Genomic DNA, 24,895 nt, shown 5'->3' on the forward strand with positions numbered 1-24,895 from the left:
GGGAGTTGAATGGGGGGCAGGTCTGACAGCCAGCAGTTCTCCGGCGCTTGGTACGGCACTCCCGGGCAGCGGTGCGAGGAGGGGGAGCGGGCGAGCCCCGAGGGTGCCCGTGCGTGGGGCCAGCGCCCTGGGCGGTGTTTGGGCGGGGGGGAGCCCGGCAGCTCCGTGGAGGGGCGCGGTGGCTTCGGGCTTCTACGGGGAGTGGGAGCAGCCTCCCTGCCGGGTGCACGCCTGTGCCCTACAGGCGGTCCCCACGCCCCGAGCCCCGGCGCTGCTGCTCGCCTCTCGCGTGGGCACGGCGGCCACGCCGTCACCCCCTCCGTGGACTACAACTCCCAGCGCGCCCCGCGCCGCAGGACTACAACTCCCGGCAGGCATCGCGCGAGACTGTCCTTCCCGCCCCCGCCGAGCGGCCCCGCCGGACGCCGAGCCCCGCCTCCCCGTGGTGGCGCATGCGCGGCGGCGGCGGGGCGCGGGCGGGCATGCGCGGCGGCGGCTCTGCAGTGATAGGGGGGGCGCGGAGGGAAGGGGGGCCGGTGGTCGCCATTTTGAGCGCTGGGCAGTGAGCGGCGGCGGGCAGTGGCAGGTGAGGTGTTCCGTGCTGTCCTTCCGCTCCCCGGCGGGGTGCGCGGCCCGCTTCCCTTCTCTGGGCGGCTTCCTGTGGCGGGGTTCGCCTGCGACCGCGCCAGGGCGGTGGCTGAGCTGCCGCGGGTGGCGGCTCCCTTGGCGCTCGCCGGGGGTGGGGGTCCGCGGGCCTACCCCGCGGGGCGCGGCGCGGCCCTGACAGGCTTGGGGGTCTCCTCTTGCGAGGCGAGGTCCCCCACCAGCTGCCCTTGAGGAGGGGCGCGGGAGTGTCCCCCGGAGCTGGGCCGTGCCTTGCAGAGCCGTGTGGGAGGGAAGCGGGGCTCCTCTGGGAGGGCTTTCCCTCAGCTCCTGGTGAAGGGGTGCTGGGCGACCCCAGCCCCGCCCGAGCTGGCTCATCCACTCGCACGTTGCTTAGGGGTAAGGGAGTTTATTTTGTGTTAATTAGCTATTTGTCTGCAATACCTGGGGTGGCAGCCCTGCGGTGCTGAACCGGGTGAGGGCAGGGGACAGAGTCAAGCTCTGTGGCATAGGGCGCCTAGGGGAGCCCTGCACCGATGTGCTAGGTCAGCCTGAGCAAAGGTCTTGTAGTCGGATCGGACAGGAACTTCCCCTAAAATCATTTGCCTATACTACTGATACAAACGTGAATTAGCTAGGTCATGGCTTGCACCCTCTAGCTTCCTCCCTGGAAAACCTGCTGAGGCAGAATGTAGTGCTGCTGATGCTAAACTGTGCTTGTTCTGAGGCTTAAAATGGGCTGTTATCCAAGGGCTCTTCTAGATAGATGTGTTTCCACTTCCATTCTTCCCTGGGCTAGGTTTTTGGATTCAGTAAAGCTGCAGGAAACACAGCCTGTGTTTATCATCCAGTGCAGTTGACTTCTCTCCCCAGTAGGAAATGACTTGCTTTTGATCTAGTCTTTTCCCCATAAGCTGTGTGATTCCATGATCTGTTTTCTGCTTGCTTTAGTATGACAAAGCTGCTATCAAGTTTTAGCCTCAGGCTGCCAAAATCTGAGCCTGGAACTTTCCCAGATAGGTGAGTCTGGATGGCTTCTGTGGCTCGGAAGTCTAGGTATTGCAGGTTTCTAACTGCATACAGGCTCATGTGGTGTCTTGTTGAGCAATGTTCGTTTGAATGCCATCAGAGCTGTAGCTACTATTTTTTCCTATAGTAAAAACTGTACTTGTCCCCGTGAGTTTTGCTTGCAGGGACAATCTCTAATGAGATGCTGCCAAATTGCCTACTGCCATATTTTCCCTGTCAGAAGGGAGGCATCATTTCTCCTCTGTGGGAAGTGCCATGTTACTGACATCTAGTGACAAAGATACCTGGTGTTCTTTGGGCTGCAAACTGGCCATGTTTTCTTTCAGGGAGAGCATTTGAGAGATCCTTCAAGGGTATTATGGCCGGCTGCTTCCTCCTCCTGAGAGAGCACAATTCTGGCCTTTGAAGAGTTGAGTCTTGAGGCTGTGCAGGGTTACATCTTGAGTTCTTTGAAGCTCAGATGGCTAGAAATGCACTCTGGTTTGATAGGATATATCTTTTTTTTTTTAATGGCATGGAAACAATCGCTAAACAAAATGGGCTTTGTAAAGAAGCTTCCTGTGACCCTAGTTAAACTTTTCTTGTCTCATCCCTGCATCAAGACATGATAAAGCCGAGACTGTCTTTTGCAGCACAACATCTTGCACTGTTCTTCTAAGCTTACGCTACTAAAGACCATTAAAGAGAGTATTTAAAGGCTGTTCTTAGGGTTAACTGGAGGATGGACTGAAGTACAGCCTGGGGTGCCAAAACATAATTGGTCTGTATGGCAGAGTCAACTCCTCTCCTCTAGTGAATGACCTACAGACTCAAAAGTTACTAGCAAGCCATATATTATTTTGATCTCAGCAGGAGGTTGGCAGCTCAGCTAAAAGCTTGCAGGCTGAGGCACAGACTGAAATGCAGTTATCTGCTCCACAGTAATAGAGAGAGAGGAAAAACTGGCAAGTCAGGGCACCTAGACCATTACTGGTCTTAAGAATATAAGCTCTTACTCAAACTACAGTCCATGTTTTTAACCTCTTTGGTTAGAAGATGAATAGAATGCAAGTCACTGTTCAGGTTTCTAGCTCAAGAGTGAAAAGCAAGTAGAAGCTGCTTCAGACTGACTTTAAAACTGCCTTGGAAGAACTGGTCAAAATGGAAGAAGACATCAGGGCTATTCAGATAAGGTTGGACTCAAGGCAGAGAGGTGTGTTAAACACTGTTCCTGTGATGTTTTACCAGAGTAAGGGAGCATCTCGTGTTTCCCTGTGTCAGTATTTATCTCTTGTTACTCTTTAGACTGGCTATGTGCAGTGTGGCATGCAGAAGTAGACCATAGGAGGAGAGCCTGGTAAGAGTTGAACATGCTCCTCTTTCTGCCCACTGGTTATGGGGATTTATGGGATTGAGTTTAAAATAGCAATGGTTTCTCTGAAACTGATGGGTTTATCTCAGTAGCTCTTTAGCTCACGGTATGCCTCTTAATTAAATTATGCAGCCTGTCTTCCCCAGGATGAAGTGATTGCAGCTACTTTTGTTTAAAACCAAGTGCAGCCTTTGGCCTCCTGGAAAGTGGCTAATGCAGCCCTCTAAGCAAAGCTTAGATGCTTGGATTAGCTGGTGGGGTGATGACATCGTTGTAAGCCTTAAGCCTTTTGGGTTGATAATGGCTAGCGGTAGCCTGCAAGGACTGGTTTTCTGAATAACTCCAGTTTGCCAGAGCAGCCTGACTAATCCCCCTCCTGCTTCAACTGCTGTCACTTGTCCAAGATCATACTGATTTCTGGAATGCAGAAATTGTTACAGTTAGTGACTTACCCTCAGCCCTCTGGGTGAGAGCTGCAATACCTCTCCTGGTTTCTTCCTGGATGAGAACTCTAGCAGCTAATGTACCTTGAACTGCTTAGTTAGATAAGCTCATTAATGCACAGAAGTCTTACTTACTGTTAAGTCAGAACCCAAACTTTCTTTTAATAGACTACTAAATGGGTTGGTTGCTTTACACCAGCTTATTAACTGACTTGTGATTGCTGTTTCCTAGATGTGCTGTGTAGATTAGAGAAATAAGCATTCCTGTGTTCATTCAAACTAAGTGATGTCTGTGCTGTGGGAAACTTCTGGCCCCTTAATGGGAGTCACAAAGCCTGGAGTAGCTGGGTCTTGGGCTCACTACTGATCATCTTGTGTTTATTTGTACCCTGTACTTGATGGCACAGGAAACTCGATGAAGCTAACAGCTTGTCTCACAGTGGAGCTGTGGTCAGAATAGCTTTGTAGGTGAGCAGGAGTCCCCTCAGCTCTGCTGATCCGGCCTCAGTGGCTTGCTCTGTCAGCAGCTGACTTGAAGGTAACTGGTAGACCGTGACACATGCTTATTTTCACCACCAGTAGTGCTACACTCTTTTCTGGAGAGGTATCTCTGTAGTGAGCATAGCACCTGCACAGCTGGCTTAGTAAAATACAGCTGATCCTAAAGGTGCATTTTAAAATGAACAGACAAATGCACTCGGTGCTATCAGTGCTTGCCAAACCCTGAGGCTGTTGATGGTTGGGTGGTAATGTGAAACTGTGGTTATATCATTATGGGCAGCGTAAAAGCTCCTATCCCTGCTGTCAGGCTGCTCCTGAGCATTTATACTTGAGCTGTTTGTTGCCACTGCACCCCTGAGGAGAGAACATAAAGGGTTTGCTGAGCAGACCTGCCGTGATAGTGGCCAGGCCTTGCTCAAGAGTTCAGCTGCTCCTGTCTGCGCTGAACTTGGAGAAACTGGTATGGAAGGATACAGACAACTGCCTTTGCTCTTTCCTGAGGCAAAAATACCAAAATATGCTCAAAGTTCATGGTGGCTCCAGTACCGTTAGGCTGTAGACACATTGCTCGTGACATGTTTCCTTCAGACAGTACTTTGTTCTTTTAGGGCTAGAATAAGCATCTCTTGCCTAGATGTGAAGCTGCAGTTACTGCAGCCATGTTGCCTTGTACCACTGCAGAAAACCAACTAACAATTCACTATTTTTCCTGAGCAATGAATTCGAGCAGATCAAGGTTTTTTTTGTTCTCTTTGTGCAAATACAGTTACAAAAGGCAAACAGCTGCGTTGAGAAGTTTGTGGTGTAGGTTGAAGCACTGTTGCTGCTGGTGTAGGGAAGGATTAATGTCTATGTGATGTCACCTGAAAGACTTGAGGTTATGGGACAAATGTATTGTAGAAAGTTTACTTGTTTGAATGTTTGTATACCTGGGATTTAGGCTAGAATTCAACTTTGTCTTTCATACCCTGATGAACAGATGACTGTGGTACTAAGGTGATATTTTTTTGCTGGTATAATACTATGGCTTCTCCAGTGGAGAGACCATAGGAGGCTAATGAACTGGACGAAGGCTGGAGGATTGGTACTGTTTGTGGTATTGCAGATATAAACAAACTGCCACACAGGGAACAAACTATGCTTGTAAGTCCCTTCCCTATGTCTGCTGTGTTTAGTCTGAGAAAGCTGCTTGTTCTTTGTTCATTTTTCTGCAGCTATTTTAGGTCAGAATCCATGAAGAGGCAATAGAGGTGGAAGGCTGGGCTCTTGCATGCTGCAGGAGGGAACTGCTGAAACTGCTTGCTAAATACAGGCTTACTGCATCATCTTGCTAGGTAGCTCCCGGTTCAGCCACTTGGTGCATCCCAGAATGTATGAAGCTACTGACAGCCCAGCAGCAGGATCCTGCTGCCTGAGCCTGTGCTCTTGACTGCACCCATGCATTCCAAGCACGTGGCACAATGTAGCTCTGAAAGGGCAAAGTCTGGCTCTTGGAGAACCACCTGTCTCTAGGTCAGATGTTAATAAATAGAGCATTTTCCATCTATGATAGAATCAATGGGCAAAAGCAGGTTTTGAGTACTTTATTGCATCTTATCTTTCTCTGGACTGTCCTGGTTATGGTCTGCAGCTAACGTGCTGCAGGCTGACTTCTGGGGCTTGGTCTGACGTGTCATGATGGTTTGAGAGAGGGATACTCGCTAATGCACATCTCCTGCACAGCATGAGCAGCAACATGATTTGAGATGAGTATGCTTGATTCTTTTTAGAAGGTGCACGTTACCATGTCAGTCATTGTAGGTCCAGCTAATCCTGCTGCTTTTCAGTTACGTAACTACTGAAATGCATTCAAATCCGCATCCCAGAATTTCATTTTTATACATATTCTTTTTTGTAGCTGACTTTTAATATTGTAACTTTATCACAGTTGCTATAAAGGTGTATCTTAATGCTCTCACTTTCATTTGAGTGGAAAGGCATTTCCATGTAGCCTTAATTCCTAGTGGGTTTGTAAGTGTGTGTAAGTGTGTGGTCTGTCTGTGATGCTTTTTGTGATCCTTTTCCTTTCTATTTATGGGTTGAAATAGAAGTATATGAGAATGCAAGTCCTTGGCAGCAGAGTATGAAGCATACTGGCCATAGGTATTTGTAGGAGCAGCGTTCAGGTGTTGGATCTAACTCCTACCCCAGTAGCAAGCTGCTTGAAGAATGCAGAGTGTATTGGGAGATGACTGTTGTTCCTAAACTAAGGTGATTAGTCATCAGCTGGTGTGAATTCAACATACATGTGGATCTTCTCTGTACCTTAACTAGAATAAATCCATCCATACTATAACTAGAAAACAGGGCTGTAGCTACCAGTGTGAAGCGGGTCGCCATATGTTCAAGCTAGTGAAACAGAAGGAGCGGAGCTGCAAAGCTCTGAAAATGCAGTTGATGGACCATTAACCCAGAGGCTTCAGCTAGAGTCATCTTGGTTTCCAGGCACTTAGCAATAAACAGTTGAAAAAGTGATGGGCTTTGGTCTTCAACTGTATCTTGCAATGAGCTATTAGCCTGATGAAACTCAAAAACAGTGCAGGGCAAGCTCCCTAGAAAAGGCTGACTGTGGAGAGAAGCAGAATGAGTCATTGAAAGCTGATTGAGCAATGCTGTTACTGGGAAACTTTCTGAGTCATGTCGCTTGTGCACAGTGAGCAGATGAACCCATCTCCTGTGGTGGATTTCTTATTCTGGGGCCTTCTGATTCCAGCAGTCGTGAGTCACTGAATGTCACTCTCAGATTAATTTGAGCACTGTTCCCTGCAGTTCTTAACTGTTGCAAGCACTAGGATCTTTCATTTTTCAAAGCTGATCTGAAAACTATTCATTATTTAAAAATGTGTGGAAGATCATACCAAGTCTGAACTGTACCACTAAAAACCTCATTCTAGCTGCAGTGTAACCTTGAAATAGTTGAAACTATTATCTGTGAAACTTGTACGAAACACAAATGAGGATGAAAACAAAGCAGGCTTATTTTTACTGCAGCTACTTCAAGGAGAGCCATTGTCATCTTAAAGAGCCATTCTTCTTGCTAAGCTTTAAGCAACTTTCTCTTGCATGCTGCCCTTTGTATAGCTTTCCTCTCATCTGTTCATCTATCTTTGGGCTAGTCATTCCACCTCTTGAGTTTCCAGCTGTGTGGACATGCTCCCATTAGCTGATGGAAGTAACTCTGTAGCGGGGAGGGAGTGCGGTCACTCTGATCTTGTGTCTGGGAGGGGTGTAATGCAGGGTTTGAGTGGAAGACTGGAATGTTGTCGGTGTTCCCTGAACCTCCATCATAGGCCAACTTGGTGAGGGGTGGCTGAGAGGATGGCACTGCACCAAACAGCACTTGCTGTAAGCTCTGTTGGTGCTGTTGTGCCATCTATGCTCGTGATGCTTGGAACTCTTCAAGATGCTGGACTGCAGAAGTCAAGCAGAGCAAGGAAGGTCTGCTTCAATTGTGTTAAATACCTTGTGCGCTTGAGACCTGTTTGGTTCCTGATGTCACGAAGTGGGAGCGCAGCAAGAGGTTTATACTGCATGTGTCCTTCAACTACTGCAGAGGCCTGATGATTTTGAATAGTAAGAACCACTAGGAATAGATCAAAGGAGGATATGCATGATTACATTGTTGTTTGTATCATGGTTTGCTTACATCTTGAATAACTTGGGCAGTTTTGTGTTTGCTTACAGAAGGAAAATGTTTAGAGGAAGGCACTGAGAAAGACTAAACCATCGAACAATTTCCTTGTGAAGAGCAACTGAGTAAGGTGGCAACACCTCATTCTGGGAAAGGGCCAATGAAGGTGATGGAGAAGATAGTGTGGGGGCTAGTTCTTTATTGCTGTTTTGTGTATGTGAACTTGAGGCCATTAAACAAAACTGGGAGAAGGAAGAAAAAGCAGGCTTAAAATAGAGCAGAGGGTCTTTGTACAGTGGTTATAAAACTGTATACTGTTTTTGCCGTGGGATGCTGCTGCTGCAGAGATTCAAGAGGAAACTGGGCAAGTACTTTGGAGATCTGTTGAGAGTTCGTAAATAAACAAGCCATTGTCCTTACTGTTATCTGTCCTTACTGTTATCTGATTGTCCCTTCATTGCCAACATTGGAGACAAGACATGGAGCTAACAGATCAGCAATATGAACCAATGTGGTTCTTAATTGCACAAATGAAGCTAGTTAAGTTAGGAGCTAACTGAGCATGGAAGGCTTGAAGCCTGAACTCAGCTCCTAGTAGGTTTGCATAAGGAAGAAGCCTAGCATTTCTTTGCATTGACAAAAGTTTTTTTTTTTTTAAAGACTGGAAGCACTTGAATCTTGCTATATTTAATCTCCATCCAACATGTTTTTACTAACATGTAAGATAAGCAAGCAGTTGACTCTGCTGCCTAGTACTGCAATGCAATTAAAAATGCTGATATTTTTGCCTGTAACTTAAGTGAACCTATTACAGAATATATTCTAACCTAACATATGAGAAAACATAGCCTCATTATCTCAATGAACATTTAAAATTTCTAGATCTTCCTAAGAGAAGGCTTTTAATTTCCAACATGAAGCTTGATCAGCAGATTTCTACATGTCTTACTGTAATGTAGTAAGTATTCAAATCAAGGCTTTTTCAGAAAGTGATTGGCTTGTCATGTTAGCAAGATGCTTTGTCTTGTGTACGCTGTGTCTGATCCTGTTGCTCATCAAAGCAGATGTTTCCTTTATGCTAAAAATAGTGAAACAAATAACTTAATCTCCCTCTTGGGTTTTAATGCTGCTTATTTTTTCTTTTAAGACTAGGATGTGCTTTCTAGGAATCTTCTGGAAAGGGTTTGTGGGATTCACATGATCCAGCTTTGACCAGTTGCATAAGCTTCCAGGAAACTATTCTATACAATGTAAATCTTAAAGAGGATGCAGCATCTCTTCTTCACCTTTGGTAGCAGTAGTCTGTATCTGAATGTGGAAGCCAACACTATAGCAGTCTGAAAAGACATCCTTGTCTCTTATCTGGAATGAAAAAATACTAATTAGGAAAGGATTTCCTAGAGCAGGCAATAAGTTGCTTTCATTGTCGTAATGGTTCTTTTTTCTTTTTTTCCCCATCATTTGGCCTGTATGAATGACCTTCCAAATGTTTGCTGAATTAGAGCTTCAGCATCTGCCAGACTTGTTGGGCAACTGTATTCAAACTGATGTTCTCCATGTTTTGGCTTCTAGCCCTGCATGTTAACTTTTAGTGGCCTCCTGCATGCCTGTTAGGGCTGTGTGTGTCTTACAAGTAGTCATGAGTCTGTGGTAGAGCTGCTTCCTTAAATTGGAGAACCTGGTTTTGTTCTGTTGACTAATGGGATTGTCTCTGTCTTCTGGCATGGGGATGTTGGCCTTGCTGCTAGCTACACTGGGTAGCTTCTGTCCCCCTACATGGGACAGTGAACAGCTATGAAAGGCTTTTCCCACTCTAACTACATGGGAATTTTGGACTGTGTGCTGCCTCTGTCTTACTAGGTTTGGTTACAGAGACTTATCCTGGAAGTAAATGAAATAATTGTATCCTGAAGTTAATAGTGTCACTAATGGGAATGGAAGAAAAACATGTTTGAAAACCTTTTCTGTGCTAGATGGAGTCTCAGACATCAAAAAATGTTGATGACAGTGCCACACAAAGCCACTGACTGTTAATAGCCAGAGACATTCAATGAGCAGAATGTGGGAGTAAAAGCCAGGAAGCTCGCTATTGAGTTTTGGGAAAACTGCTTGCCTGTCTGTTTCTCGCTATTTTCACTTAACTGACTTTTTGGTTCTTTTTCCTTTTAATGAGCAGAACCGGCCATCTGGTAGCTGAAGACCCATAGCAGAGAAGTTATGTGTAATGTTACTCTCTGAGGACTCATTAGGTGTAGCTAAAAATGTTGGTGTAAAGGCTTGTGAAATTTAAAGTTTCTTTTTTGTCTTTCTGAAATGAAAAGTAGTGCCTGCACTATAAATCTTGTTTTAGCACAGAACTCACGTCTGCAGTAGTTCCTTCAAATAGGCAGCTGCTTTAGTTTCTTGAATATAACTTTTAGAGGATACGTTACTCTTAATACTCCACGCTTCTACCCTTTTGTCCCTCTGTGTACATTGCTTTTGTAATTTTTTTCCTGACCTTTGAAATGATCTGAGGCCAGGTCATTTTAACTTATTTTTTGCTGTGTTCCTGAACAAACACCTATCAGTTCACTGTCATTAGCCTCTCCCTATCATTTCCACGCACCCCAGACAAGTGGGTGTAGGCTAACCCACCCTAGCAGCAGTGTGGAGATCGTTGGTTATCTAATGCTTTGCAGTGTCAAAGCTGAGAAATACCTATGTGATCATGCCAAAAACTAGTCATAAGGCTTGCCCTATTGTATTTGTAGTGTTCTTCTCAGGACTAAGCCAACCAAGCAGTTGCTAGAGTGGGTATTATGACTTAAACCTAACTGAATAGGAATGCATATGACTACAGGAATGGGATCTGGTAAAGTAGCTGTGTATTTAAAAAAAAAAAAAAAAAATCAAACTATCTTCTGCCTCAGTAATGTCTATCAGCTTTGTAGTTCTCTCAAAACAATCTTCCTTTGAAGAAAGAGAAGATTAGTAGTTTAAGAGGGTAACTTCTGAGGCACTAGCCCCCAGTTAAAGTGGCTTATGGCTGAGATCTCCCACTCCAATAGCACCTTGTTGTTGTCCCAAAAGTGGGATCGTTTACCCAGTGTGCAGTATGCCAGGCTGCTCTTGGTTTGGACTCTGAAGTGTTACTCAGTCCTGCTGCTAGGGAACTGCAAAGGCCGTAACGTTGCTACATAACTTATTCTTTGAACAAGTGCTCCAGATGCTTAAGATAAAGTAGCTTAGCTTAAGTAACTAGGATGACCCCATTCCTCTCATCACCTTTTATGCTGTATCCATACGTCTTGAATGTAAGATGCTAGAAATTAGGTCTGAGGACTCTTGCTGAAGATAGTAATTCCAAGTTGTGAAAGCAGTTAAAACATGACCATACATAGATTCCACATATATTGTAGCAGTTTTCCATCACCCTTTGTTTTATTAAACTAGTGAGCTGCTTTTGATCTTACAGCTGCACTGTTGCTGGTACGTGGATAAGAAATACTCTGAATTAGCTGTTGTCTAAAAAGCTTACCTGGCTAATGACAACTTCCAGCTCTCTGTATTTAGTTATTAATGCAGCCTGTGCTACTAGGCAGCTATGATTCCAAGTAGATCTGTGTTGAATTTTGTCAAGATGCTGCTTAAATAATCCTTATCTGCAAATGTGACTATTAGAAAGGTTGAATTACCGAACCAGCTAGATGAGTGGTTGCTACTGTGGAGTCATTGTCTCAAGTTCAGCAGCCTTCCTAGGCTTTTATAAAAGGTGGTGATAAACCAAGGTGTACTTGCTGCGAAGAACCCCCTGCCATACAGTGATGGGCTTGGTGACATCTCAAACACTTGCGTGAACTGCGTGTAAAAAGCCTAACTAACAATTAAATCTGATTTGCGTCTTGGTCATCGGGGAGATACCTGCTTTATAGTAGAAATAAAGGGTCTTTGATTTCTTTGTAGTTCTGGGCCTGTGGTTTTTTCTCACATTCGGGGGATGGGCCAGATATTACTAATCCTTGAGGCTTGATCCATCCATGTTGATGAATGGAATGAGAAGTAAGCCTGCATCTATTTCAGTGCTAACTTTAATCTTCACTTCTGTCCTTTAATCTTCAGTCCTGGCTACAAATTGCAGTAACATTCAGAGCCTCATGTATTATAGGATGCCCAGTAGTGGTATGTACTCGCCTAGACTTAAGCTCTTGAATAGCTTCATACAAGCTCAGGAAGTCACTCAGCTAGGCCTCTGTCAGGATTCCTGCAGTGGCTCCTTAGGTCTGAAACAAGACTGTTGGTTCCCGGTGGGCTTCCTCATTGAGTCCTTGTTATTGTGTGCCCCAGAGGGGCAGTTCTGCAGCAAACATGAGGGAACGCTGATCTGGAGAGAATGGCATGTATTTAGGGCTTAGGTCTGTTGTGGTACATACTGTCTGTGCTGTGCATTGAGAACATGCGCTTCCCCATGTAAAATACCAGCAGATCAAAAAGTATAATCTGTAACTGCAGCAATAAGGCTACTTCCCTACTCTCCAGAGTAAAACACTGTTTCTATTTAGTCCTTTATAAGTAAGGAGCTCTATACTCTCCTTTCCAGGATGTAAGCATGAGGCAGGCAGCTGCTTCAAGCATCCAAGTCACTAGCTGCCCTACTGGGCCTCAGCCGTGTGCCACCCTGGCCAGATGTAACAAGGTAAATTAAGTGAAGTAGCCTACACCATTAGACACTCAGGAATATCTCTGAGCGCACCCTCCGCTTGTCCCTCCCTGCAGTCTGCTGAAGTTCATTACTCCTGTGGCATCAAGATGTGTGCTGTCAGGTCCTCACTGCCACATGTACTGTAAGAATTGTCTTCTGGTTGAGGATGTGTGTAACAAGGTGTCTGTTCCCTGGCTAATAGCCAGCGGGTGTCAAAGTCTGTGCCTGCTGTACTGCTTGTTGCCATGCAGCCTACTAATATATGTTCTCTCTTGCTTCAGGTCTTAAGCAACATGGGAAGAGAAGACTAAAGTTCCATCATGATTGGAGGCTTATTCATCTATAATCACAAAGGAGAGGTTTTAATCTCTCGAGTCTACAGGGATGACATTGGGTAAGTGCTTCTGTTGCATCCCTGGTCTTTGCATTTCTGTCTCATCTTGGTGCAGATGACAACCCAGAGCTGCTTTGTTATGCATTAGCTGTGCATGCATGTAAGACTGCAACTCAACTTGCTGCTCTAGGCTTAGTTCAGGATAAAAAAAAATTAGTTTAAGCCCTGGTCGCCTACAGATAGTAGAAAAGGATGGCCTGCAGACGAACTTAGGACTTTCTTTTGGATGGTAGAGATCTGGCTGTTACTCCAAATGCCTCAGCAATATGGACTGCCACTGCAGGAGTCTACCAGCCTCATTGTAATTGTTAAAACTTTACGGGAGCAGTAAAGTGGGAGCTGTCTGCCACGCACTATAACCAGGGCTCTGAATTAGTTTCAAATGCAGATGTCTAGCATCGAGTAAAGGCATGCAGAAGACTGTCTATGGTCTTTGGCACTTGAAAAGTTGTGTCTGTAAGCAGTCTCGTAGTAACCACAGCTGTAAGCTTGGAAGCTGGCATTCTGTCCCTCAACTTTGTATGGCAGCTTTGTTTGTCAAAAGCTTACATTCATTGGGTAATTAAAGTTGTGGGAAGTGCTGAAAGCCTTCAGTGGATTGTAGGTGTCTCATTGCACTTCACCCAAGTGTTAATGTTGCTCACTTAGACTGGATCTGTGCAGTCCTTAGGCTGCTAGTTCCCAGAAGGGACCTTACTAAAACTTTGGAGTCATAGGCAGTGGATAGTGCTATAAGGAACCTGATATCAAGCGATGATGCTGCTTGGACTGAAAAACTTAAGTGGCTTTCTTGCACAATGCCACTCTTCCTAGTGGGTTTTCATCAGTGTTGGACACTAGCTGGAAGGTAGTAATTGAACTTAAACAGAGTCAAAACATAGCTAATGGAAGCAGGGCTGTGGTAGGCGTTAATTCAAAGTCCAACGAGAGAGATCTTTCTGACCAGTTTAGGGAAAAATAGTTTGTACCAGGTCTCCACAATGAGTAGAGGTAGGATGTGCTGTGAAATAAATTGTTGCCATGAATTAAAAAAACTGTCAAGTTGGTCTACCTTCAGACTGCTCTAGTCTGATGGGCATGTACCTTCTGGTTATGGATTATCTGGTGGAGGCTAGAAATTAAGGTAGAACTTGTAGCTAGTCAAGGCTTGCACTGTTTTATTGATGGAGTAGCAGTCAACAGAGTATCTGTAATAAGGTTTCACCTAATGAGCTTTAAATGTCTCCTGATTTGCTCTAAGTCAACTAAGGCAGAGTAAAGTAGCTGTTCTGAGGTTGGCTGAGCTATTCCAGATCTTCCACACAAAGCTGAGCCAAGGAAGCTTTGTATTTCCGAAGCAGAAAACTGCTGGCTGCGAAGTTTTACCTCTCCTCTGCTGTACTAACTCCTTTCACTCTTGAATGTTTGTTAGCTGAAGCTTTTCAGAGCAATTCATGTGCCAGATCTGACTTTGTAAAGTTCCCCTAATTAATAAGTATTACAGTGACTGAAACAAGCCAGGCTGGATTATTGACAAATTTTGAGAATGTTGCGTGCAGGGCTAGGGACACTGTTACTGTGGTTTCTGGCAATGAGATTTTTTCTGTGCCTTGCACACTTAAAACACTTAGGATTGTGCTTGAACTGATGTGTATTCAAGAAGGCCTTTTAATTTACGTGTCCACAGCTAGAATGCCCTTTAAACTGGAGAGTGGAGTAGTTATTTTTAAGGTAGTGATCTTCTAGTGCTTTTTATCGTGGCACATTCCTCTTGTAAAGTGAGTGGCTTGTGTTCAGTACGTGATAAAGTACTTCTTGCCAGCTGGCCAGGCAAAACTAGAAAATGGGATTTCCTGCTTGATCTTAACTTTTTTCATTTGGCAACAGATGACAAAAAGATTCGAGTATTTGCTCTAGGACTTCAGGAATCAGTGTTCCTTTGAGTGAAATCCACCATTCAGTTCCTGTCAAAGTGTCAGTCTTGTGACTTAGGTGGAGCTGGTGCTTGCTGTTGACCAAGCTTGCTCCCCAAGGTGTTGGATTCCCTCTGAAACAGGCCTTGAAACCTGGTTTGCGATTTTTTTAGATGTGTAACCTTAAAGTTGTTTTAAAATGGCTATGTCTCATCTTGTGATGTAATCAAGTAACTGAGAATCTTCAGCTTTATAGCAAGCAAGTGGAGTTGGATATCTGCCATTTCTCAGTCTGAACACTAGCATCAATACCAGGTCTACTTGAGAGTTTTTAGTATCCTAATCTTCAGAGAGAAGGGGAAGGAATTGCTGTGATACTCTAGCTTGTACTTAACTCTGTAGGAGTTCTGTCTCTAACTAAACAACCAAGTTAGACTTCTAGAGAACTAGGCAGTTTTTAATTCTTAAATCATAGATCTGAAGTGCAGAGGGCTGAGCCCAGCCAGCTTGTTGGGAGGTAGATTGAATGGGAAATGAGCATAGCTGCTGCCTTTCTTCATGTGGGCTCTGAATGATTGACCCTTAAGAGGCCTTGGTCTTGACACTTGCCTTTGGTGTTCTGAAGCCTCAATCTGTGTGTTGGGAGAGATTAAAAGTCATCTGTGGTTATGAGAACCCCTCCCCTTGCACAGTTTAAGGGTCTAAATAAGCACATGCTAGCTCAAATGTTAATGAGCAAAGTGACAATCGGTGAAGAAACTCTTTCCTTGACTTTGTTAAAGGCAGAAGTAACACAAAACCTGGACTTTCTTTGCTTGCAACTTAGAATGGCTTTAGTGCATGTAGTGCATCTGTCCATACAGCAGCTAGCTGCATGCATAAGCAGCCTCCTTAAAAAAAAAAAAAAAAAAAAGGCGAATCACTATGCATTTAATTCAGGATACCATGGAGGGCTCTACTGTCATCTCAAGTGCCTTATTCTTCAGTGCCATAGTCATTGGGGGAACCTACCTGTGTTTAAGAATGTAGCTATTTAATAAAAATAAGCTATTTGAAACTGAGCAGCTTACATGACAAACTGCATGCACTTTAATAGGCATTTGGTTTCTGAGCTTCTAATATGTCACTTTGGCTTCATGGCTCTTGATACTTAAGGAAAAAGCGCAAGCTGGATAGAGCAGTGTCTGAATCTGCAGGATGTGCCGTATCTTTCCAGATGTGCTCCAGCTCTAGCAAACTTGCTGTATTTCCTGTTGGCTGGACCGAGCCAGAAAGCATCAACCCAAATAGCTTCAAATGAGAAGTACTATCACAGAAATACCCACTCAGACTTGCAGTCCTGTTCTGAGGCAGACTGAGAAGAAGATACCTGATACTCTATGGTCTGCAGGTGATGCCTCAGATTGAGGCTTTGGGGTTTTCCCCCTCCAAGGCCTGCTACATGTATTAGCAGAGCAGACTGGGTATCACTGATGTGATACGGATGCAGCTCATCTGGACTAAATGCCCAGTTAGCCCTAAAATTCAGCCAAAAACAAGTCTGTCTACGCTGGCAACCTGACCATGGCATGTCAGCGTCGTGCCTTGTGAGGGCTTCATTGCTGCCACAGCTTGTTACTGTCCATCCAATATCACCTTGGCCTTTTGTGCCCAGGAGCAGGGGGAGGGGGTGCTGTTTGGTCTCTCCTTATCTCTTTGGATTCATTGTGCCTTGTGTGTGTGTTTCTAACCCTTTCTCTTGTTGCTGTCACTCCTCCTTTCTCCGCTGGCGCCATTTCTGTCCATCCCATCTCATTGGCTGCTGTAGCAATAGGTAAGAGACGCGTGGTAGGCCATGACTGGCTCTGCAGAGTGGGCAATTGGTGTGCTAGAAAAGGTTCACTGACCTGAGGCTTCTCCTCTTGTGTGCACCAGTCTGGTTGCTGGTTCTGGTACTAGTTCTAGTGGGTTAGAACTTGAGGCCGGGAGGGCTAACGCTCCAGAACAAGCTGAACTTTCCTTGGAAGGCTTACTGCAGGGGAGGAATGGGGCTTTTCAATATTGGGGTTTTTTTTTTAGTAGATTAAGTTACTTTCTTATGGAAAAAAGCTAAGGTAGAAATGAAATATTAATTTAACTCAAACTTGCAAACCTTCTGGAGCAATAAAACCTGAGAACTATTTGAAGGCCAGAATTTTGCTTGTGGGGGAGTATGTTTACTGATGAAGCTTCTACATATGTACCTAGACCTTCAAGGAGCAAACACCTGCTGTGGTAGCGTATGTTCTTTTGAATATCTTTTGTTTTCGAACTTGGAACTGCCTGCTGGATTGTTGACAAGCGTCAATGCTTATGAGCATTTGTATGCCTGTATCCTTGCAAGCAAGAATACTACTACTGCCTGCTCTCAAACATGGTTCTGCATAATCAGTACCATGGCCTTGATGCTGCAGTCAGAAGACCCCTTGTTTTACTTGGTGTCTAAGAGTATGAGTAATAAAGCACAACTAGATGAGTCTTGGCTTGGTGTGTAGACTACTGCTTTAAGTCTCAGTCTTGTCATATAAGGCACTCAGGCTTCCTTCCTGTGTTCTTAGGATTGGTGGACTTTAACTTAATTTGGGGAGTTTATCCTGACTTGTAGCTACAGGATAAGGAAACTTTTGTGTGGAAGAGCTGGCATCCAGAATGCCATTCAGACATCCCTGTTTACCTAGGAGGGATTTGTTCCCTGTCACTAGTGTATAGACAGTTTGGATTAAAGATAGCAGCAGCTAGGGGAAGCTTGCACAGCACCTTTTCAGCACCATGCAGAATGTCTTTACCATAAGTGGTACTACTGCACCATCCACTGCATGTAATGCAGTGCTACCAGCACATTGCACTGTGGGGACCCTAAGTCTGTGTGCAGGAGACCTGTTCTGAAGCCTAGCAGGCTTGAGAGGACATGTGTAACTGGAAAGCCAAAAATGTTCCTAATCCTGCTTGCTGCTGTGAGCCTGACCTCCATGGTGCCTGGTATGGAGGTGAGGTGGATCTGAGAACTAAAGCTCCCTTTGGTGTACCTGGGCACTGACTTCCATCAGACCTGGGCAGATTTTGCTGGTTTTTCCTCAGTGGTGTGTCTGGGAGGAACTACCATCAACAAATATCTTGGGAGACTACAGCTTGCTTTGGGGCAAGAGTGTGAAGGCCTGGGCATGCAGAGTAGACAGTAACTAGGTATTTGGTCAAAACTGGGCTCTTCTTTGAGCGATATGCTGATACTGTGCTTGTTCCCAGCTATGGCAATCAATCAGGAGTGCTAGAAAATTAATTGAAGGGAATGTTCCTTTGCCATCTGACTCCAGATGGAGGTTAGCTGCTTCTGACTACAGTTGCACTGTAGTCCAAAGCTCCTTAGAGACCAGTAGTGATCTGTCTCTCCTTCTGTTTGTACAGAATTTAATGTCTAACTCTGCTCAGAGCCTTCACTTCTCCCTCTTGGAGACATCCCCAGACACCCTTCCTAAATGAGCTTGGTGTATGTAATTCAGTGTCTGACTGTAATCACATAAGCAGAACTGTGCAGCCAGCTTGTTTTCACGTACGCTGTGCTAACTTATCTTTGATAATCTCGTAGGCGGAATGCTGTCGACGCCTTCCGCGTCAATGTCATCCACGCACGGCAGCAGGTACGCTCGCCTGTCACCAACATCGCCCGCACAAGTTTCTTCCATGTCAAGCGTTCCAACATCTGGCTGGCTGCTGTCACCAAGCAGAATGTCAATGCTGCCATGGTATTTGAATTTCTTTACAAGATGTGTGACGTGATGACTGCCTACTTTGGGAAGATCAGTGAGGAGAACATAAAGAACAACTTTGTGCTGATCTACGAGCTACTGGATGGTGAGATGTTTCCCTTATCTGTTATGTAATATTGCACTTGGTCATTCTAAAACCCTTAGCTTAGTTTAGCTTAGTAATAATCCTTGAAGTATTTTTAACATGTGTGACAGTTCAAAATTACTTGTTTTGCTTTCTAATGCAATCTGTACTCAAACTGTGGATAATATATCTCAAGGCCATAGCCTTGTGTTGATTGTGGCTCACTTTGCTGAAGTGTTGGAGCTGTGCACTTGTATATATGAGGCAGCTGGTACTGGACCCAGTTTCTGAGTGGATCCTCTGTAGATGTAGGGCTATCTTTATGCTGAGGGATATAAAGAGGGCTATCACTAGCACCTCTAAGGCCAGCCATCCCAGCTAGTGCCCAGGTGGCTCTTGCGCTGTATGGCAGCAGTCACCCCAGGCTGCAGTTGGTTGCTGCTCTTAGGCTGCCTCTTGGGGGCAGTTCTGAGGAAATCAATAAAACCCAACCTGCTCTGTCCCAGCCCTACCTCCCCCGGTGATACAGCTCCAAATTCTACCACAGAATGAAAATACAGTGTCCCTTCAGCTGTTCATGATATCAGCTTGCCTGCAGAGATTGCCCTTGAGCTGTCCCTGTTTTGCATAACAGGGACATTTTGTGTTAGTTACACTGCAATTTGTTTTCCAGACAAGGCACGATGCTTGTGTGTCCTGGGATTCTTAGCCAAGGGTCATGGTGACACTGATGGTTTCTCTGTTCCCTCTGGGCAGATCAAGAGATCACTGTTTCTCTGCTTTGGTCAGTCACTGCTGTCTCCTAGTAGGCGCAGCGAGATCAAAACCTACCAGTGTTGTTACTCGGTATTCATGTTACTGGTCTTCTCTCCCCTCTTCTCTTGTGGGTTGTTCCCCTCATCTTTGAGGGGAGTGGGTGTTAAGTACACTAGCTGTCTGTAGCTAACATCTGTTTCTCTCCCACACTGATCATCCTGCAGTGCCACTACTCTGCTGTTGGGTGTTTTTTTAGGTTTTGATTTTTATTACCTTTTCATAAGAAAGTCAAAACGTAAAGAAAATGCTGCAAAGATAGTTTGTTCTACTGTTGGATAAACCCTTTGTATTGTCCCTTAGTTTTCTTGTAAAAACTACTCAGTGTGCCCTGTGCACATGGCTAGACTAGTTGATACTTAGTCCTGAAGCGTGGCCGTAGTTAAAAACCGGCAAATTCATCAGTTGGACAGCTTTCCATCACCCCTCCTGTCCAAAATATTGCACTAGGAAGTCAATTTAGCAAGGCTTTTTTCTTGGTAAGGAATGCTCCAGCAAATTATCCAAAACTTAATGTGTAAGCAGCATCTGTGCACTAATTGGCTGTCTCCTTATAGGAATGGTTAGCATGTTTATACCATACAGCTCTGAACCAACCTTCTTTTACCCTTCTGTAGAAATCCTGGACTTTGGCTATCCTCAGAACTCTGAAACAGGGGCCTTGAAGACCTTCATCACTCAGCAAGGCATCAAGAGTCAGGTAACCAGAAGAATTTGGGGTACAGCGCTGCTCTGCTGGTTAATTTTCTGTAAGCCTGTTCAAGAAAGTACAGTCTTATTTACCAAGTAGCTGTTTGACCTGTGCTGAGTGAAGGTGCTGGAGTAGATTGAGAACACCCTGGCAGGGATGTAGCTCAGTGGCATCTCCTTCTAGGTGTCTCTGTGCTTGTGTGACCTCATGTTCCCTGGTGTGTGGTAAGATGTGGGAGGGAGGGCCCTGAGCTAGGACAATGCCAGTCCCTTGCATGTGAATGATTGCTGGCTTCAGGTTGTGCTCTCTGTCAGCCTCTGACAGAGGATAAACAAATCTACCTGCTGAACCAGAAATAGCTCTTCTGTGTGTGAATCTTGCTGAGCAGGTCTGTTCTCTGCCAGCCTTCAGTTCTCTGAGCTGTCAAGCTTTCACGCCTGCCTTGTAATGAAGTATTCCTCAGCCTTGTGAGTCTTGCTGTCAGTCAGGAAGCTGATGTTATTCTGTTACTGCCTGTAACAACATTGCAGATCAGCATCAGTACAGTCTGAGCTTTCTCATGTTAGAGATGAGAATCTCTGCTGTGCATTTGGCACAGTATTAACCCTTGCAACAAAGTTTACGTGGAGGTAGAGGGTAAAGGACACCTGGGGAAAAAGACACTTAAATTGGACTGTTTGGACTGTTCTTGGGAATATCTTTTAAACTAGTTCTAATCCTGCTCCAGGCTACAGTCCTCAAAACAAGGCTTCCCATCTTGGACAGCTCATGCTCAACCTCTGAAACCAAAGGACTGTTATAATCCCTGTTTCTCCTGTCCCTGAGGAGTATTGCTCACCTTGTCCATCTAACACAGCTACACAACTCCTAATGAGGACTTAGGGGAGAGGACTGAGTTTTAAGGGGGTGTAGCAGGTGAGTTGGGAAAAAAGCTGAGAGTAAGTGAAGCTGTCTGCAGCAGAGATCTGGGTGAAGCTTCAGCCCCAAGGTACAAACAGAAGCAAAGTGCTAAACAAGAAGCCTGCCTGCCAATTTTTCTTGTTTAGGATAAGCAGAGGTCAAAGTCTCTGGAGGCTCTGTTCAACTCAGCACTCACTTCCTAAGAACTCCTTTTTAAACTTTTAATCTACTAGTAGCAGGATTAGCTATGTCTCTCAAGAAGGAGATGAGACAGAAGCTCCCCTGAGCAACATATTTCCTGCTAGAACAGCAAATGGTGTTTTGCAAGAGGACATGCATATATCAGTGGCCAGATGTGAGTGCATCCGGTCTCAGTCCCCTATCCTGAGCCCTAGTGTAAATCACTTGGGGCTTTTGCAGTCTGACATTTTGGGCAGTCAGCACTCAAGATAGCTGAGTCAGCTCCTGTTCCTAGGAAAACTCAAAACTAAACACCACCCTAACCACCACTCTCACTTCCTTCCCTAGCTCTTTTTTTGCTTTTGTCTGTTTTAACAAACTCTTATGCTGTTTGTATGCAAACCACTGTCGTAGCATCTTGCTTCATTCAACAGCAGGTTTAGTCCTTGCCTTACAAAGAGAAGTTCAGACTTCAGCTTTACATAAGTAAGCAGTTATTCTGCTCTGTGTTGGAAGTTTGTGCAGCTCAGTTCAAAAAGCAGAAATAATCCTTTCCAGGCATGGTATGGCAGGGGCAACAATTGACACAGTACTTGCTGTATTCCCTTGTCTGCTCTCTACTCTTGTACATCTAGCCACCTCCTTTACTTACAGCCAGTACACTGGACCAAAATCTGGGACTGGATGGTCTATCATCTGTGTTCCCTTATCCCTGCTTAGTTCATGATGGTGCTTTCCATGGGCATGTGTCCTGCTGAATTTAAGGAGCAAAAGCCACAGTTATGGGAGACTTTCCAAACTCAATTTCTTGACTTTATTCTCAATGAAAGATTTGAGGCTTATTGAGCTGCTGCCCTCTGAATGCCCACCCTGTGTGGCTGGGTGATTCCAGGGCTGGTGATCTTGTATTCCAAGATCTACTTGATTTTTTTTTTTAAGTGGGTTTGATATTGCTGCGTTGCTTGCTAAGGGAAGTACCCCTGTGCTCTGGGAATGGGATGGTGTAACACACAGATTTTTAAAAGGTGCTGCTGTGGAACATGGTTTCACTTCTAGTCCCTACCTACAAAGTAGCCTGCTACTCAAATAGCAGGACTGCAGGCCATGCTGATGTCCTGTATCAGAACTGATGCAGGCATTGATTCAGATATCTTCCTCAGCAGAGGCTAAACCTGCTCTTACACGTTGAGGTGGAGCTGTGCTCAGTTCTCACTCTTCAGATCCTGTCGTCTGCATCTGTCCAGACTTCATTAACTAGCTGAATATTGCAATTTTCCTCCCCTCCAGGTGTTTTCTGGGAGTGTGAGTTGGTTGACTCTTAGTTAGTGTTACCCCAAACCTTAGACATACTGTAGTGCTAAAATGCTAGTAGTACTTTTAAAAAGTGAGGAGAGGGCTGCCACCAGCTGCCAGAGCCCAAGAAACCTGCTGGTAGCTGTGCCTTTTAACCTAGTCAACGTGCTGGCAACTGAGTACAATAAGTTGGATATCTTTGTCCCATTTTAGCTGACTTATTTGTCCAGCTCAGGGGAAGCTCCCAGTCCTGAGAAAGTTCAGACTCAGGTGCCTTCAGTCCCTCCCTTAGGGAGCACTCATGTTACTGGGTGATCTCAGCTTCAGTGCTCCCCAGGCATCTGCTTCCAGATCCATCCAGTCACTTTCTGTAGTAACCAGTAGAGGTTCATGGCACTGATGTTGTTGCAGGAGACAGGAATATCAGCATGTGATGTGTCCCTTTGGAAGCTGGAGAACTGGGTATTATATCTACACATACCTCTCGTTCCCCTTAAGCCTAAACAAAGCATTGAACGAGGCAGATAAGGAGAGGGTTTTTTTTTGTGGGACAGACAAGGGAAGGTACTTTGTACTGCATTGAGCGCTTACCTCGGCAGTTCCCAGGGGAGTGTAAAAATCTCTGCTTCTTAGATGTTACAGTAATGGCTCTGCTTGCTCGAGGAGTGACCACGTCTGTGGCAAGAGCAAGTATGAAGCCAAGGCGCTGCTGGTGTAAAGCTGAGATCATGTACTGCCACCCTGTGGGCCCAATGCAAGGCTGCTGGGGCAAGACCCGCTTCTGCGTGGTGCTGAATTAACAAGGATATAACTTTGGTGCAGGACCCAGACTCAAGATGCCTGCAGTCCTGGGTGCTTTGTACTTCTCATAGTCTGGGCATCTGTGCCATGGTAAACATCCAGGGCTTGTTTTAGGAATGGCAACATGAGAAGTCTGCTCTGCCTAGGAATGTTACTGGGAGTGGTGTTTGGCCCGTCTGTCACTGCCTCTGCTCTACCTTGTGTTTGTGTGGTGCATAATGGGCCACATCTGAAAAGCCATTTCATTGCTAGGAGTGCTGGGTTTCCTGAGTGGAGCTAAAGCTCAAAGACCCTCATCTTGTTTGTGCTAATTAGCTACCTAATTAATGATGAGCTGGCCTGCTTTGTTCCTGTCCTGAGGTAGCCTTAAGCCTAACCTGCCTCTTTCTCCCTTCCTCCCTCTTCTTGCTATTGACCTGCTTGCCTGTTAACCCTGTGTGCACCACACTTGCTGCTATGCATCTACTTCTTGACTTTCTGCGTGTGACTGGACCCCGCCTGTAGCATCAGGTAGGAAACCTCCCTGTGCCTCTCAACGCAATCCTTAGTGCTCCTAGAAGGCTTACAGCCTGGACGCTGTTAGATGCATGTTAGGTTAGTCTTGGTGTGTAACTCTAATGACTGTAGTCATTAAGAAGCGGTCCTTGGGGACAAGCTGTCTCATGGACCTAGGGTTTCATGTTGGATAAGGGTGTGAACTGGCCTGTCACCTGCTTCTCTGCTTAACATGGATTGATGTGACAGTCTGAGACAGATCTGAACGTCATTGGTGGAGCCCATGCCTCCCTGCACCTAGATGTAGCCTAATGGACTAGCTAACAAAACAGAATAGCCTTTCCTGCTGTTGTTACAACCAATTTTTAGTTAGGCATAGGACTTGCTGTATTAAGGAGAGAATGACCAAATCATGGAGTGTGTGACAGCACCCATATCTAAGTGTCAAAAGCAGTTATGTGTAATAAATGGCAAATGCTCACTCTTAGATTTAGAGCAAGCTTTCTTAGTCTTTGAATTTATCTAGAGGTCTAAGATGTCTCATTTCTTCCCTTCAGACTAAGGAAGAGCAGTCCCAGATCACCAGCCAGGTGACTGGACAGATCGGATGGAGACGTGAAGGGATCAAATATCGTCGCAATGAACTCTTTCTTGATGTGCTGGAGAGCGTGAATCTCTTGATGTCCCCCCAGGGTAAGTAGGAGGTGTAGAGCTGGCATCCTTATTCCCCTCAAGGTTCGTGAGTGGGGACTTGTGTAAGTGTTCTGAACTGCACTCTTCTCTACATCAGGTCAGGTTTTGAGTGCCCACGTCTCTGGCAGAGTGGTGATGAAGAGTTACCTGAGCGGAATGCCAGAGTGCAAGTTTGGCATGAATGACAAGATTGTTATTGAAAAACAGGGCAAAGGGACTGCCGATGAAACAGGGAAAAGGTAAGAGGCAATGGGGTAAAAGCCACTTGCCAGCAGGGACTCTTATGAAAGGGTGGTACTTAGTAGCTTTTTTGATCTGACAGACAAAGCTCATCTCTTCTTCCCTTCAGCTATTACTGCTCATTTTTCTCTGGGTAGGTGAGTTGTCAGGCAGGCTAACAGCCTGAGGGCCTCAATACAGAGGGCTTCTCTGCAGCAGGGCTAATGTGAGCAGGTGGAATGTCATCTTTAGTGTCCGACTTCACAGCTGTACATGGGCAAGTGCCAGGAGCTCTTCAAGTATTAAGATTCAAACTTAGTGTTAAATATGGAGTTCTCACACCTAGAAATGCCTCCCCCTGATAGATTCTCCCAGAGCTTGTGTCTCTAGCAGCTCTAGT

General features: G+C 45.3%; 1 protein-coding gene across 2 annotated transcripts in view; it reads left to right on the forward strand.

Annotated features, from left to right (window-relative positions):
* The first annotated feature begins 446 nt into the window (after window positions 1–446).
* AP2M1 (adaptor related protein complex 2 subunit mu 1) overlaps window positions 447–24,895 on the forward strand; it is a 29,767-nt gene continuing 5,318 nt past the window's right edge. Inside the window, exons 1-7 of one of the 2 annotated variants that reach the window (XM_054835181.1) lie at window positions 514–586; window positions 1,555–1,623; window positions 12,560–12,672; window positions 18,166–18,431; window positions 19,841–19,923; window positions 24,141–24,276; window positions 24,374–24,515. In XM_054835181.1, the coding sequence (XP_054691156.1) occupies window positions 12,599–12,672; window positions 18,166–18,431; window positions 19,841–19,923; window positions 24,141–24,276; window positions 24,374–24,515 (701 nt within the window). In that variant the 5' untranslated portion in view covers window positions 514–586; window positions 1,555–1,623; window positions 12,560–12,598. Of the gene's footprint in view, window positions 587–1,554; window positions 1,624–12,559; window positions 12,673–18,165; window positions 18,432–19,840; window positions 19,924–24,140; window positions 24,277–24,373; window positions 24,516–24,895 lie in introns of both variants that reach the window. The other variant, XM_054835182.1, reaches the window with a different exon arrangement.

The sequence above is a fragment of the Grus americana genome, chromosome 9, assembly GCF_028858705.1.
Source record: "Grus americana isolate bGruAme1 chromosome 9, bGruAme1.mat, whole genome shotgun sequence".
Classification (NCBI taxonomy): Eukaryota; Metazoa; Chordata; class Aves; order Gruiformes; family Gruidae; genus Grus; species Grus americana.